The sequence below is a fragment of the Macrobrachium nipponense genome, chromosome 18 (genome assembly GCF_015104395.2).
Source record: "Macrobrachium nipponense isolate FS-2020 chromosome 18, ASM1510439v2, whole genome shotgun sequence".
NCBI lineage: Eukaryota > Metazoa > Arthropoda > Malacostraca > Decapoda > Palaemonidae > Macrobrachium > Macrobrachium nipponense.
In genome coordinates this window covers 89,771,223-89,788,265 of record NC_087211.1, presented here as the reverse complement: position 1 = coordinate 89,788,265, position 17,043 = coordinate 89,771,223, and the positions used below count along the sequence as shown (strand labels likewise).

The window sequence follows — 17,043 nt, the reverse complement described above, 5'->3', positions numbered from 1 at the left end:
AATACAAGGAACTCTGCATCATGTCACATATCTAAGTCTGTTTAAGGGCTTATATGTAATGAAAGGCGGGCCATGTGTCCAGGTAGTACATGAGTGTAAAATTAAGGTGGATGACAGTGTATGTTGCTGTCTAGATGCATTTCTGATATTTATATAGTTTTTAAGATTGAAAATTTAATGCAAAAGATAAAGATATGTATAATAATAATGGATCTATAGGTATAATTGCTAAACTTACTTACTTTTACTTTTAGGGGTTTATTTCGCTAAAGATTGTTTATTTAGAATATGCAATATAATCAACTACCTGATTTATGTTGCATAGTCAGGTAACTTACTAAAAGCCATGGTTACCCATACAAGCGGTTCGTTTTCTTCAACTAGAGAAAAACAATACGGATATGCTGCCCTCTTGTGATGGAATCCTTCAGCGGAAAGTAGTACGAGAAATTTCGAGAAAATTTCCATTTAAAAATGTATGTAGACTGGATTAAACAGTAAATAATGTGTAAAGTAAAATTTTCCAACAAAATGGAGATAATTTTAATGGGGAATTGAGTGAAATTGAAAATGCAAATTTCATTGTTTAGAATGTGGTGTGCGTATCCCTCCGCGTTGACACTTGTGTACTGTGGATTTTGAGTTCGTGAAGTTATGTGTCAACATTAAATGATATTCGTGTGGCGTTCGAGTTACGTTGGTCGATATTCGACGAAAGATGTAGTTGCGAGTGCCCCAGGTAACCATGGCCAGGTATGGGAACGACCATGCCCTTGAGACGAACCGAATATTGCAAAACATTAACATCTTCCAGCAGGAGGAGGCCGCCCATTCTAACGGCGGAATGGGCGGCGAGAATCCTACCCACCTGGATGGTATGGGCTACGGGCGTATACTGTCGAGAGTGTCTATGAACGGCCAGAACAGCGCAGGCGCGGGCGGCGGCGCAGACGCTATAGGAGGAGGAGCAACCGGAGGAGGAGGAGGAGGAACTGGCTCCTCCTCCTCCTCCTCCTCTCACCAGCCTCAGCAGCAGCGCATCGGCGCCATCGAGAGTCTGATCCAGGAGAGGTCCTCGCTCCCTGTGGTGTCGTCCTCCTCCTCGAACTCCTCCTTACTACCTTCGTCGTCCTCACATCACCCTTACGACGTCTTGGACTCCCGCAGGATCATCGCGGCGTCCAAATTTGCCACGCCCAAGACGCCCGACTCTGTGGTGGTGGTGGTGTCGAGTAGCAGCAGCAGCAACAGCAACGGACCCCTTGTCTCTGTCTTAGCGCCCCCAGGCGTCGTCCCTTCGTCGGCGTCTTCGTCGTCACCCTCCTGCTCTTCCTCCTCCAGCGGACCTCAGGTGGTCAACGGTTCAGGAGTGACAGGCCTCATCACAGGGGTCACCACCACCACACCCACCACTGTGGGCTTTGCCCACATCGCCCCCACGACCACAGTCGTCAGCAGTAGCCTCTCCAAAGGGCTGGTTGGTGGGCAGCAGCCCTTTGTGAATGGTGGGAACAATATTATTCCGGTTTCGAAGTTACCCCCCAACAGTAATGTGTTGTACTCTGGCTATGTGAAGTACGAACCCCCGCCCAACTATGGGAGGACGACCCTAAGCAACAACTCTGCCCATTCCAGCCCTCGCTCGAGCCTGAGTGGCGGCAGCAGCCACGATTCTCAGAATTCCGGACAGAACTCGCGAGTCATTCCAGTGACGCATCATTCCAGTGACGTTGTGAAACCCAACCTGGTGGTGGGACAGCTTCATACGTACGAAAACATTAACACTTACCACCATTATGGGCCGCAGGGTAGTTTAGCGGCTACGATTATCGAAAACAAGTACGCCAGTCCCCGTTCTAGTATAAGTTCGCAAGATTCGAAACATTCCAGTCCGCGAAGCAGTTTTGTACATTCCTTGCAGGGTTCTAGTTTAGACAGAACGAGCTTAGCTAGTCAGACCATTTTGGAGGAGGGGGGTCTTCATAGGCCTACGTTATCAAATAGGCATTTGCCGCCGAGAATCGAACAGGACTTGGAAGGGAAACAGTTTGTCATTCCAAGAAATAACGCTTACGTGCAGGAAAACGCCCGTCATAGTTCTCAGTGGAGTGTGAGCAGTGATACTGTCAGACATCGAGGAATTTATCATGACCCGTCGCTCCCTCCCCCACCTATACCACCACATTCTCTGGGTCTAACAGGGCCTACGCATACTCCAGTGGCTACACCTAGCCCCACTGCTCTCCCACCGCCTCCGCCTTATCCGGGAAAGCCTCCCAGTATAAGTTCAGTGTCTTCGTTAGATATTAGTGACTCTTCGATATCGTATGTAAATTCACGTGGTACTTCTACATTCTTTCCATTGGTGTCAAATCATAATTATGCTAATATAGATGTTTTAAAGAGTGTGTCCGGAGCCGATCCACCTCCACCTCCTCCGTACCCATCGTCTGTTGTGCGACAGTTGCAGCATTTAACGTTCTCAAATACTCCAACTTCTCAAGGGACCCATTCACCGAATCTTTCGACTCCCTCTACTCCCTCCACCCCATCTACACCACAGAGTATATTAAGGGGTTCATCAGCGCCTCCACCTCCCCCACCTCCTTATCCTTCCTCCGTTGTAAGGGCGGCTCAGCAGCAGCTCATTGTACCACCACCTCCACCTCCGTACCCATCCTCCTCTGTGGTGAGAAGTGTCCCTCAGGTGCAAGCCTTTGTCCCCTCAACTCTCATTACTGGGCACATAGGCCAGGTTCCCCCTCCACCACCTCCGTACCCTTCATCTGCCGTGCGAAGCGTAGCCTTAGGAGTCTGTTACAGCCACAGCAGCGCCATGAGTCAAAACAGCAGCACCAGTACCTCTTCGAGCACTCCCAGCGATCGCCTGGCAATGTGGCAACACAAGCTCGGCTCCCAGGGGCAGGGGCAGCCGTCATGCAACACGTCGACTGTGTCCCCTGGCGTTACCACAGGCCACGCTCACGTGCCACCTACACCGTCCGCCACGTCGAAGGGTGTGAGTGGAAAGAATCTTCTTCCCTACAATGTAACTGCAAAGTCTATGGTATGTTGAAAGCACTATTTTTCAAATGTCTGGTCAGGTTAGGCCAAATAATATACCAGTCTTGAATATATAACCTATAGAAATCTAGTTCACTGGATGTATGTATTGCATAGTGTTGGACAAGTAGTCTAAATTTTCCTTTAAGTTACTGTATGAGTAATTATTTAGTTTACTAATTACTAACTACATGTTATTCCACAATAGGTAATATCTAACAGGACAAATTGTAATTAAATATTTTATGTTGGATTATTATATGAGTAAGACCCCCAAGAGGGGAAAATTAATTAAGAAGGATTTACTTCACAGTGTACTTTTGCTTATCCAAGAAATTATCCCGCACTAAAAACCTGTGTAATAAGGCAAATCATGATTAAATTATTATATACAGCCAGTCCCTGGGTTACGACGGGGGTTCTGTTCGAGACGCGTTGTAAGCCAAAAATCGTCGTAAGCCCGAACATCGTAAAAAAATCCTAAGAAAACCTTACTTTTAATACTTTGGGTGCATTGAAAACTATGTACTAAACAGCATTTTTATGGCATTTTTCATCAAAAAAACCTTCAAATGTTGATTATTTTGCATTTTTGGTGTCATATTTCATCTGCCAGATGAGCGTTGTAGGCGTCGTAGCCCTGGAACATGCGTTGTAACCCTGGAAATAATATCTGATGAATATAATTAAGAAGCGCCTTAACCTTGGAACGTCGTAAGCCGAACCCGTCGTAACCCGGGGACTGCCTGTACTGGCTTATGAAGTAAGATCTTCAAGAAAGAAAAATTAATTGAAAACTACCTTTTCCTTTTCCTGTCAGAAAATTATTCCTCAATAATATGTATATATTATAAAAAATGCTTAAATTGATATACTATACCATTGAATTATTATATGAGTAAGACCCCCTGGAGGGAAAAATAATTAATAGTGAATCAATGTACAACTTACTTTATCTTATTATCCCAAAAATTATCCCTCAATGATATGCAGATTATGTTTAAATTACTTTAAACTGGGATAAATGACAACAATATCTAAAAAATCAGAGGTGCAGGCCTACATAGGCAAGGCCGAAGGCTAATACACACAGCCAAAATGTGATGTTGATATAGGATCAGTAGTTACACGTTTTAAGCCAAGATGCACTTTTGAATGTTAGTTTTAAGAATCTTGAAACATAATCCCAAGATTGTACAATAAGCTCCAATTTATTGATCAGAAGAGAGAAAAATGTGAAAACTTAGATTTCTGAATGTTGGTATCATAATGTAGATTTGACAGTTAATATGAACATTGTTATCTTTACCTAATGGTATCATTGTCATCGTTGATGTTTATGTCAGATTTTCTTTAAGCCTACTTGGGGTAAGCATGACACGAGCACTTTAGGTTTGAGTATATACCTTTGCGGCAGCTCACGTAGTTTTGTTGGATTTCTTAGTTTTGCATTTTGTTCTTTGATATTTTGGTTTTCACTTGCAATTAGATATATTCCTTTTTTCACCAAATAAAACTCTGCCAGTTGAATGGTTCTCTGTATCATGTACTAGATATTTGAGTTTATTCTCATGAATGGCTATCACTTTTGCTGTAAGATTATTAGAGATTATTGGAGTGTATGGTCATGATCTGAAATTGTATTTTTTTTATAAAACTTTTAAACATTTCAGCATTCCCCTTGTTAGGTGTATATGGAGAAACATACAATAACATTGTATGGTACTGTAGTGAGATCTTACCTGTACATTGCTTGTAATTTTATCTTACTCGTTAATCACTCTTTGATTTACCACATTTTGTAGTCAGAAAAAGTTAACTTTATTAGGTTATTTATACTATTACAGTAGTTACAACGATGGCTACTATTTATTTAGTATCATATTTAATTGGAACAAGTTTTGTAAAATTACAGTTGTCCGTAGTTGGAAAAAATGGCATGTAGGGAAAATTAGTTATAATTGAAGTGGCAGTGTAAATAGCTAGCCTACATCCAATATGAAAAGGAAGATTGTCTTCAAGGTTAGACTATACTGATTTTTTCTCATGCTTGTAGATATGAAGTGGATATTTGATTTTTCTTGTTTTGTGCACTTTCCATCCAAATTCCCATGTAGTCTAGGTCTTCATATATAGGCTAGATATTTTATGGAAAAAACATGAGCACTTTTTTCCAAAATGGGCCAAGGGGTTGCAAAAACTGCTAGTATTTGTGTTTTAGAGAATATATATAATTCTATAATTAGCACATACAAAGGAACCCCAAAACCCTAGGTGTAACCTTGCAATTTCTTTTGACTTACCCAGTGTGCATACCTAGGATACATTGAACCTACAGAGCCAACAGTTCACTTCATTTAATATACCACAGTACTTAAGTTAGTAAATGTCTTTGTTTAAAGTTCCTAGTCTAGACCATGTAAAGCGGTTTCATGTCTTAGACTACCCTAGCTAGCTTAGACTTGAGTCTTTATTTGTTTGTAATGCTAGGACGGTATACAAAGTGAAAGCTTCTTGTTTTGTTAGCCAGCAAATGAATGTTTTAACGATAAAAGTTCCTCTATTATGAGAATGAGTTTTTCATCGCATATATACCATTTAGTATATAATTCTACGAAAAAGTATTCTTAGTTTATGGTATTAGATCTCATGACAAGTACAGTTGCATAATATCTGGATGGAGAAAAATGTGGAGAAATACAGATATGTATCAGTAATTTGGACAAAATAAACATGCATATAAAATTACTTATGGTACACACATTCAACATGAAAGGGAGGCCATATTAACTTTTTCCTCAGATGTGTTTAGTTTTGAAATGAGGTCTTTTGTATTGTGCATATTCCATCTAAATTCCTTACTGGTATGGGTCTTATATCTTTCGTGATCAAGTTAGTATTCATATAATGTAATACGTATATAATATGTACGTACAGCAATATCTACCAACAATTGCTTAGCTAAGCAAATTGAACCAAGGTGTTTTAAAAAAATTACTTTACTGCATGTGGTTTATAGTACATATATACGTATAAGGTTTAGGGAATAATTCTATGATCACCCCATGCAAGGGTACCCCAAAACCCTAGTCTAGCCTTGCAATTTCTTTGACCTACTCAATGCACATAGGCTACATTGAACCTATAAAGCAGCAATTCACTTCATTCAATTCACTTTAGTACATAAATGTCTTTGTTCAGAGCTCCTAGCCATTGCTAAGAGGTTTTATGACCTAGTCAGCATAAGCTAGTCTAGACTTAATTGTATTTGTTTAGAGTATAACCCCTTGGGGGCATGGGGCATACAACAATGAAATTTAATTTTCCTCATATTCAAGATCAATTTTTAATCCATATACTATGGACTGCAAAGGAATGGTTTAAGCACAGACTTTTTTATGTCATTGTGAGATGAGTTTTTCTTAGTGTAGCCTATACCAAGATATGCTATGGGAAGGTCTGCTGACTTCATTTGATATTAGATTGCCCTTCAAGCACAGTTGCATAGTAGGTACTCAGTTCATGAAGCCTTTCAGCTTGACTCCGCAATTAGTTGAGGTGGCATTTTAGAGAGGATTTTCAGCTTTACTTTCTCCCGCATTTACTGTGACTACTTCTAATATATAAACTTTGATTTTAATTTCAGTTTCTCATTGTCTGTTTGGAAACTTGTTCCTTTCCATAATACCTACACATATAGAGGAAACTTTTGGAAGTGCTAAGTGATATATTAGTTTTCTTTATGTAAGCCTGGCATTACATTAGTTGATATTGATCAAACGGGTGAAATTGAAGGCCTATTGGGTACAGGCTCATTCTTGCGACTACTACTGAATCTTGTATACCAGATAGTGTTCCACCCCTTTAGGGGTTCGGGGATTACCTCAACAAGCCTCTTCTATGTGGACTTTGTTGTTACTGGGTGTAGTTATTGAAAGCAGTGATGTTGGATCTGACCTTGCGATTTTATACAACATCTGAAATGACTGGTTACATTAGAAAGAGGTTCCCTTGGTAGGAAATCTATGAGGTTATCAAACTTACGTTTAAAAAGTGTGCATGGCCTCATTTATAATGTAGATACAGTGATGCAGACAGTTACTCTGTAAAGATTAGAGGCTGTGAAAGGAAAGTATATATATATAATTTTACAAGCAGTGTTGGCAGGTTCGTGATACAGAGTAGGTTGAGGCAGAGAACATCTGACAAAATATTTAGGATTGGTAAAATTGAATGGCCAAGATTTAGGTTTTAATTGGTTTATAGGGGGATTTGGAACCAAGCCCTTTTTGATTTTGTAGATGTATTTAATATCATAGTTTTCATGCCTTCAGTCTAGTATAGAAGGGAAGGTTATGCAACTTATCAACCTCTTTTGTGTATTTGCAAGGTATATCCTCAAACCATCCATTGACTGTTTTTGGTTATTTTCAATTAGTATTTTGGTTGGAGCCCATACTGAGGACCAGTAGTGCGTGTTCGATCTAACTGGCGTCACCCCTAACATGCACATGTAGATATCTCTTGTTCTCAGTTTTCTTGCTGACTGCGGATGACAGTTTGCTGTAGTAGTTTTTTTTTGTTTTTATTAGGATAGACTATGTCAAGTCATCTGATATGATGACTTCCATATCTTTTCCATTGTGCACTTCGGTGTGCACTTACGGCATTTCTGTGTGAGTCAAATTTCCTGATATTTTGCCAAAGTGTGTGGTTGATTATGTTCCATTTTAAGTATGTAGTGAGTCTTATAAGGCCAAGTTATGGACTCTGTATTCAGGTTGATATAGGTCCACCAAACTGTTTGTCTTTAGCACGTCTCTTAGTACCTACTATATTGGTCACTTTGCAGAAAGACTAGGCAAAGTTGAGCTAGTGAACATTTTCACATCCCAGTTTTTGGATCTGATAAAATACTTGTTGTTTGGTTACTGAGATAAAGTAGATCTCCCATTCGTCATATTGTTTGGTGGAGAAGATATCATTAACAATTAGAAGTTTGACTTTTGTTTTGCATTATGAATACACTTTAGTTAGATATGTTTTAAAGTTTGTGCTACATCTGAAATTGTTCAACTCAATATTTAGAGAATTGTAATGAATAATAATTCATTGCTTTTTTATGATTTTCTCAAAGATATTTATATAAAGGTTTGTCTGTTTTATATTTTGTTGGTACGGTTTGAGGAGGTGCCATTTCTTGTTTGTCTACAGTGATGGGCAAGAAATTGCATACATGGAGTGTTTTAGTTTCATTATTTGTAATTGATATCTTGGTACAAGATGATATGTTTCCTCAGGTCTGTTATGCTTTGATTTCAGTAGCATTGCCTGGAAGTGGGCTGGGCTGGCTACTAGTTAATTCTAAGCATATCTGTTTCCTTTTCAGTAGTATATTCTTCTGAAAATATTCATAATTTTTGGAGAACATTGCTATCTTGGTCAAAGAATGTAAGTTAGTTAGATCTATTATGGTTCTCCTGTCTTTGATTTTGTCTGGGGATGAATGTATGGAAGATTACTGCTCTCTGATAGGTATTCAGAAATTTTTATGGTGATATGGCATGAGGTCCATTTTTTTTTGGAAAGCCATTTACATTCTTCACTTACTGCTGTTTGTGTGTTCATGTACGTATATGTTTAGGAAAACTTGGGCTTATTATTATATTCATTACTAACTTGTTTTCTCATCTTGGTTTGCAGCCTCCAGAGAAGCTATTTGATTTGTTCAATTGAAGCATTACCACTGCAAAGCAATTCCCCTTGTGTTTTATAATTTACTTAAATTTTTGTCAATTTGCTTTGTAAAATTAATAATTTTATATCCTAATAACTCGGCTCGCCTTTCTGCATTTCCTGTTACCTTCTGTTACTTCTTTCAAATGAACACCTTATAATTCAGAAGCTTGAATTTCAAGTCTTTGGCCCCTGTGCACCCGTTCCATATGAATAGGAATCATCTTCTGAATAATAATAAATATAATAATACGTAATAATTCTGCTAATATTATCTTGCAGACAGCATACATAGGTTGTAGGTAACTCAGGACGTTTTTGTCCATGTTGGAATCGCTGAATTTCAGACTTCAAGGTTGCAGGGTGAAGAGAATATGACATTCATCATCAACAAAGAAGTAAAACCATGTACGTACTAGTCTTGCAACTTGACCGATTGATTGACCTAATATTACCTACCATTGTGCTGATTGACTGTGGTTGTAAATACCAAATGGAACTCAGTGACCAGAAAGAAAATTACTTGGAAAAGTCAGTATTTTACACGATAATCTAGAAATGATCCAGGATTGGTGCATAAATGTTCAAGTGTTGACATCACTTTCCTCCTTCTACAGTCACTGCTTGTCTCCCAATCAATAAGTGACTTGTCTGCAATCCATCAGACTTCTAGCATAGTGTAGCTTTCACAGGTGGATAATTTTAAAAGTCGATCGTTCATTTTAGGTAACTTGTAAAGATGATTAAAGGAATTTAGATAGTGGGGCTAGCTTGAAAGTTTGCATATACGTATAGCAGAATTGTGTTTTTATCCTGTGTCTAGTTTTCCTGTTCCAGCATCAATAGATATTTTTCTCTTTTTTTTTTATTACGCTTTTATGGTTTCTGCATTTTATTTATTTTTGTTGATGATGTTATGGATAGTATGGCAGTTTTTTTGTTTTTTTTCCTAAACATTTTGTTATTCATTCAATTACTATCACACTTTATTTTTAAACATTGGTAAAACTTTATTCTGTTTTTAATATTTATTTTTAATGTTTTGTTTTGTCTTAATCATTGTATATATAACTATATTTGGACAAGTTTTCAGTATAATTTTGAGAGAGAGAGGCACACGGTCGTCACAGCAGGTTCATAGTACAGTACTGTCACTAAAGTATGCACTTACACAAGATCAGAAGATGAACACAGGGAACTCATGCCTCAGACTTGGTTCTAGACAGGCAATTGCATGTGTGTGTGTGTGTGTGTGTGTGTACCCTCTGTGTCTTGTTTAGGCTACTTGCTGGGCTTTCATTTCCTACATAAACCAATCTTTTCCCCCAAATATCTTAGATTTCAGGTAGATAACAAATTCTGATAAGTCGGAATCTGATAAGCTTTCCCAGGAGAGTATACCCATGTGATAAAAAACACCACTAAGTATAAAATTATTTCAAGTAATAACAAAGTCCTGTGAGATTTAACAGTTATTTCTGTAATAGTGCCACATAAAACAATGTGGATAAAAAAAAAAACCACTAGTATTCACAATTATTTCAAGTAATAACAAAGTCCTGTGAAATGTAACAGTTATTTCTGTAATAGTGCCATATAAAACAATTGTGGAACCTGATTAGTATTACGTACATGAAAAATGAAAGATAAGAAGAGTGAATAAAAGGGAATTGTGCTGGAGTGTCCTCATAAAGAGGGAAACTTAAATTGTAGACTTTGTTAGCATAGGGTAACTAAATGCAGCAGCTAATGTTTTGTATGACCCACAATTAATGGCACTTAACCCCAAGTCAATTAATGAGAGGATTCCTTAATTTTATTTTTCCTGTAAATAGGTAACTCTAGTCAGTTGCTAAAAGACAACATATGATTAAACCTAGTTCAGTTGGATATTGTAGTGTGCTACAAGTACTGTACCACACGATTTAATGGAGTAGTTAGTCTGATATGGCTCAGGCTTTCTTTGGAATGCTCATTAGGTCTCAAGAAATTTATAAATATAAGATCAAGATGACTAATTTGATGGTATAAGTCTTGTGCCTTTGGGTGTTAAACTGTGCTTGCCTCAGTAAGGAGTCTTTGCAAGCTCTGATACAGCTATACCAGGTTAGCTTTGGCTTTAATGGTATCGATTGTTATTTAAGATGTGATAGTTCAAAGAGTCTTGACATCATTTTGAAATGTCCCCCCCAAAAAAAAAATAATTAAAGTTTTAAAAATGTGCAATTCTTAAATAATTAAAGAAATTTTATATGGTATTCCTAATGTACTATGGGAAACTCACAAGCACAAACTTAGGTTGAACTTGAGTTTGCATAATGCCAGTTTTCACTTATGCTAATGACTTGGGTTTTAGAACCTAGTCTTACTGATAAGTGAGGAATGTGCTATGACTCAGTTTTTATCATAACAGATAAGCATACTTCTTGTTCATTAAAAAACAATGTCACTCTATTTCATTTAATTCATTTTATGATGTCACATTGACGTATGTTGCTAGTTTGTGTGTGTGTGTGTGTGTGTGTGCATTTTTAAGCATATATCTTATGGTTGCATGAAAGAATGTGAAGGAAATAAAAACTATTACAATATGAGGAAATATGTTTAGAAGATGGATATAAATTTTTGAAGATGTAAATCTTAAAATTACCATGTACTTGAAGTGCATTCTGCTACATTTGAACTGTATGCAGATGAAGTTCTGTGATTTTAAGACTACATATGTAAATTTTTAGCTAATTGTATGGTTTATATCAATAATAAGTCCATTTTACAAAACATTGTGGATACACATTGTTCCTGATTATCAAAAGAGAAGTAGGTTATGTGGTTTTTCACGGTCACTGAGTAGCCTCAGTTAAAGAAGTTCATTGTGCACAGAACAATAACCACTCCTTCAGCTGGAATTTTTTATCTTTTATTTATTTATTTAATTTTTCCTCAAATATTCATTGCCCATGCTTTGAAGAATATCTTTAAGGAAGGCTCTCGCATGCATTTGTGTGTACAGTATGTCAGCGCTAATCAGCTTTACTTGTGAGCTATGCATATTGTAGTAAACTTAAGTGCCCAGGCGTTCTTTTTATGTTTATCTATAATGATTCTTTTCTCAGTTGTCATTTCTGTGTACAGTACGTATTGCAAACCAGCTGTATATATTCCAGCTAAAGGATACATTCAACCTGTGATGTATTGCTTCTAAAAAATTGTATTCAACACTTGCCTTATAAGGCTGCTTACATTGTGCTGTGAGTATTTGTGGCACACTGTGGACTATACTAAATGTTTTGCAGCAATATCTGGGCCCCAGATGCTTTTTACTCCGTCCCATGGTACCAATCCAGTTATATACTATAGATTTATTGTACTTGGCTGTCAAAATCCTTTACCTTTGGTATTCTCATTTAAGGGATGGGACTCAATTGTCATACCTAACTAATTTATGAAAATATTAGAATAAATAAGAATCTTTTTCATTCAAACAGGACAGTTGATACAAAATGAAAATGATGCAAGACTGCACTTCAGGATCAAGGAAATTTGTCAGTAGATGAGTCAATCCTTTATTTTGTAGGTCGGACAGAGATAATTCTGTATTCAGCTCCTGCTGAGAAAATAAGTTCAGAAATCAGGAAATAGCGCTGAAGACTCAATGTCTGTTTGAATGCCTTGAACAGTCATTTGAATGCCTCCACCTGCAGGCCTGAATATTACTTACCAGACATACTGATCCCAGCATAGACCACTAGGTAGTGGCTTGCACTTTTGGTGATTAGATGAACATTGTTAACATGATAAATTATAGCTATAAGCTAGTCCTATATAATTTTTCTTTTAATATCAAAGCCAGCATCATGACCCAGAAATTGAATTGTGTGCTAGTGTACCAAAAGCAGTTTCAGTAAATGTTGATGTCTGTTCATCACGTAACTCAGTCACAATTACATCACTGCATCATCAGTGATCTCATAGTGGACATGTTTGCTGAACCAGTAATCAGTCCAAGTCGTTCTTGAACATCTGAGTCATCATTTCCTCTTGCTTTGTAACCAGTTCATCACAACTTCTTTTTTCTTTTTTTAAACTTCCTGTTTGTTGTTGTCTCTGCATTACTTTAACTCGTGTCCCCAGTTCGTTGTACATCTCAGTTTAAAAAGGAAATCTTACTTAGAATTATTCCATGACTTGGCACACAGTGTAAATAGAGGTCTCTATTATGTTAAGAGGTTCTTTGACAATTCTCACGATGAGTCTTAATTGTTTTGGTCAGTAGATGATCATGGTATCACCTGTCCTCATCAGCAAGTGAGGCATTTGGCATCCATCCGTTATTAGGTGTGGCTAGCCACAGACATATTATATCAAGAAACGTGCGTATTCATATGAAAACTATTTCATATGGAAGAACTGCTGTTTAGTTTAGTGTCACCATCCAATCGCTAACCAGTTGTTGGTAGAATGTTGTCATTGATGGCAATCATCTCTGCTATTCTAGTGATCCTTATAACGATTTTTCGTCTGCTTGTATAGATTTGAAAGAGTTGTTGCAATTTTCTGTAATTTCCTCGGCCTTCCCACTTGGTTTGTTCGGGCAATTCCAAGTCTTGATACTTTTCTGACTAACTTCCTCTCTCCTTGTCATCGCAGCTTCTAGACACTACATCTCTCAGCTACTTCCTTTTGTAATATGATCTTTGCAGCGCTTTCTAAACCTGCCAAGGATCGTTCGCATTAAGAATTTTACCTTGTTTATAAATGAGATACAGTACTCTTAATAATTGATGGTAGTTTCTCGCAATCTCTTCACACCTCACAATCCAGTGTATTGCCAAGGTAACAAAAAATGTCCCACCCCTCAAGGCTCGGCCTTCCACTACACAATTGTTCTTCAGTTCCTTCTCCTCCTCCCCCCTTCTACTCATCTTACACACCTCAGCGTCGGAAATCCGTTATTCCAATTTTATTTTGAACTCTTGAGCTTCTCCTGTGACATCATCTGTTACATTCGATACAGAGTATCGAATGCACTCCCCCCCACACATCTCTTGCAGAATCCACCTGGCAACTTTCCCTTCTGTACTTTTTTCTCCGATTCTTTTCCAGTTACCACAAGTTTTTTTTTTTTTTTTTTTTTTTTTTTTTTTTTTTTTTTTTTTTTTTTTTTTTTATCCTATCGTCTTCCACTCTTCAATTTTTACGCAATGTTGTCAACGCTTAACTCCATTGTAGCCTTAAAAAGTTAGTCAAGCTTTTAGTTGATTTGTAAAAATCAAGTGTCTTCCATGCAGCTTTGAATGTTCAGTGGCTAGAGGAATAACACACTCTCTCTCTCTCTCTCTCTCTCTCTCTCTCTCTCTCTCTCTCTCTCTCTCTCTCTCTCTCCTGCTGTTACAAGTTAACATTTGTTAAGTGAAGAATTTGTTGCATCTGTGAATACTATCAAGATCAATATCTTCTGGTTTCATTCATTTGTAACTTGTTTTTGAAGCGAACTGATTGATCCAAATATTTCACAGTTTTAACAATTCTTTGTGTGTGTGCACTGAGAGAGAGAGAGAGAGAGAGAGAGAGAGAGAGAGAGAGAGAGAGAGAGAGAGAGAGAGAGAGAGAGAGAGAGACTGGCTCCTTTGTAACTTACACAGGAAACATTTCTTGGGCGACGAGTCACCGGAACTTCTTATATTTTTTGTTTTGCATTTATTCATTTTGACGATAAATTTTTTTTATAAGGTTTGCATTTAAAAAACGAGTGTGTTGTTTTGGTTATATTTTCCATAAGTTTTTTGTTTCTTGACTTTTTTAATGTACGATATCCACATTTAGTTATTATATTAAGTTTATATTCCAATATCCCGGTAACGGTTTAAGTTTCACCTTCTTAGCGAGTGAGTCATCTCCTTGTTCACCTTATCTCCTCCCGTTCACGAAAGGAGAAGAGGAGGATTATGAGTAGCTTTCCACTGAGGGTTTTTTCAATTTTTGTTATTGATTTGGCAGTTTTTTTATATATAATAGGATGATGCAGAGTAATTGAATTACTTACGAGGTACAATTGTTTGTTTTTTTAGTTTTTGTGCTGGGGAGATTTTTTTTTTTTAAATGTAAATATTTCATGTACAGATATGTATTAAAACATTTTACCCATGGGTTATAGAAATGAATCTCTCTCTCTCTCTCTCTCTCTCTCTCTCTCTCTCTCTCTCTCTCTCTCTCTCTCTCTCTCTCTCTCTCGGGGGACGGCTGCTTCTCCAGTTTGTAAAAGGTAGGTGGCGAATATTGAAGAATTTATTTATTTATTTATATTTAACTAGTATCTTATGGGGCTTGGAGGGTTTTCTCTTTATACATCAGATGCTTAAATTGGCCTTGAAATCAAGTTAGCTGGACCTTTTGATAAGAAAACGTTTTGTTAGAGTAACTAAAGATGAAATTGGCGTCTTCGGTAAAACGAGCGAAAATACAAACATGGAAAGATTCTAGGAAGGTGACTTGAGGTTAGGTTAGGCTTGAAGAATGTGCTGTTGCGTATACGTACGAGTGTATGTTATCGATATGACAGCCCATTTTGATAAGATAAAACTGACTGAAACGAAGGCTTTTATTTTTATCAAAACTTAAGAAAAAAGATTCCTGAATTATTATTTTACATTTTATTGAGATTTCAAAATAAGCGTAAAATTTGCCTTAAGTCTAATTAGCGTTCCTTTTATGTTGTTTTTGCTGGTAGACAGAGACACAGACGAAGATTCTCTAGTTGACGACAGATCTGCGACATCACCTTCAATTGACGACAAATCTAAATCTGTAACATCACCCTTAGTTGACAACAAATATGCAACATCACCTCAGTCTGAATTTCCATATTTGTCATCTTGAATCCGCATTTTAATGCTTCTTATTTTATTCCTTTACAGGTGAGTTACCAGTTCGATGATGTCTTATAAGAAGGAGACGTGAGTACTTGCAAGTAAACTTTCTCTCTCTCTCTCTCTCTCTCTCTCTTCTCTCTCTCTCTTCTCTCTCCTCTTCTCTCTCCTCTCTTCCCTCTCTCTCTCTCGTCTCTCATCTCTCTCTCTCTCTCTCTCCTCTCTCTCTCTCTCTTGTCCTCTCCTCTCTCTCTCTCTCAGTGTTTGAAATTTTCCTTTGTACAAGTATATCGAACAGCGAAATCTCTCTCTCATCTCTCATCATCTCTCTCGTCTCTCTCTCTATCTCTCTTCTCTCTCTCTTCTCTCCTCTCCTCCTCTCTCTCTCTCTCTCTCTCCTCTCTCTCTCTCTCATACTAGTATATCGAGCATCAATTGACACAATAAAACTCAAAGATCGAAGAGGAGACGAAATGTCTCGAACTATGAATTGATCCTCAAATTACTGATCTTTTGTGTGACTTTTTCTTGTCGTTGGCCGTGTATACTGATCTATAAGGAGAAGGGAGGGATATGAGAAAGCATAGACTGGGAAGGGATTCGACAGTCCAAGTTTTTATCTTTATTTTTATTTATTTTTTTTTTTTTTACCCTTTCTTAAAGGCGACGGTCTACTAGGCTTTGTAATTCATTCTCAGTAACTACTGGTCATCACATTATTGTCCAACTCTCTCTCTCTCTCTCTCTCTCTCTCTCTCTCTCTCTCTCTCTCTCTCTCTCTCTCTCTCTCTCTCTCTCTCTTAGTATATATCTTCTGTTTGTCTCACGTATCAAAACAGATTCCCAAAAGAACAAAACACTAAACCATTGTTAAATGCAGATAGATTGATTGATTGGTCGAATAGATAGATCGATCGATCAGTGAGGAGTAGGAGGTGGAGGGGAGGAGGAGGAGGAGGAGGAGGAGGTGAGGAGTGTACTTTAAAGCTATTTTGCTCTTCCCGCCAAGTGCTAAGATTCCATCTTCACGTAGAGTCAAGAGGTGGCAAGAACGGAGAGTTTGCTTTTGTTATGTATATATACATTTGAGTACCTTTCGTGTGTGTTTGTGTTTGGAAAGCGTGAAAATCTCTCTCTCTCTCTCTCTCTCTCTCTCTCTCTCTCTCTCTCTCTCTCTCTCTCTCTCTCTCTCTCTCTCTCTCAGCACGAAAGACAAAAATGAAGCATTTGAAATGGAGTTGTTTCGGCATGTAGTACCCTTATTAATGTCTGTCTGTCTGTCTCTGTTTTTGTCAAACCTTTTGTGCTTGCTTCTAGACATTGCCTCCTCCCCCTCCCCCCCAATTTCGACCGCAGCTGAACCACTCGGCCATTTTCA

The 17,043-nt window shown here is 37.9% G+C and overlaps 1 protein-coding gene across 3 annotated transcripts in view; it reads left to right on the top strand.

Moving 5' to 3' along the window:
• The first annotated feature begins 524 nt into the window (after positions 1-524).
• The window catches only part of LOC135197325 (mucin-2-like), a 159,858-nt gene continuing 143,339 nt past the window's right edge, over positions 525-17,043 (top strand). The window contains exon 1 of one of the 3 annotated variants that reach the window (XM_064224466.1): positions 525-3,067. In XM_064224466.1, the coding sequence (XP_064080536.1) occupies positions 746-3,067 (2,322 nt within the window). In that variant the 5' untranslated portion in view covers positions 525-745. The remainder of the gene's footprint in view (positions 3,068-17,043) is intronic. The other 2 variants (XM_064224467.1, XM_064224465.1) reach the window with 2 other exon arrangements.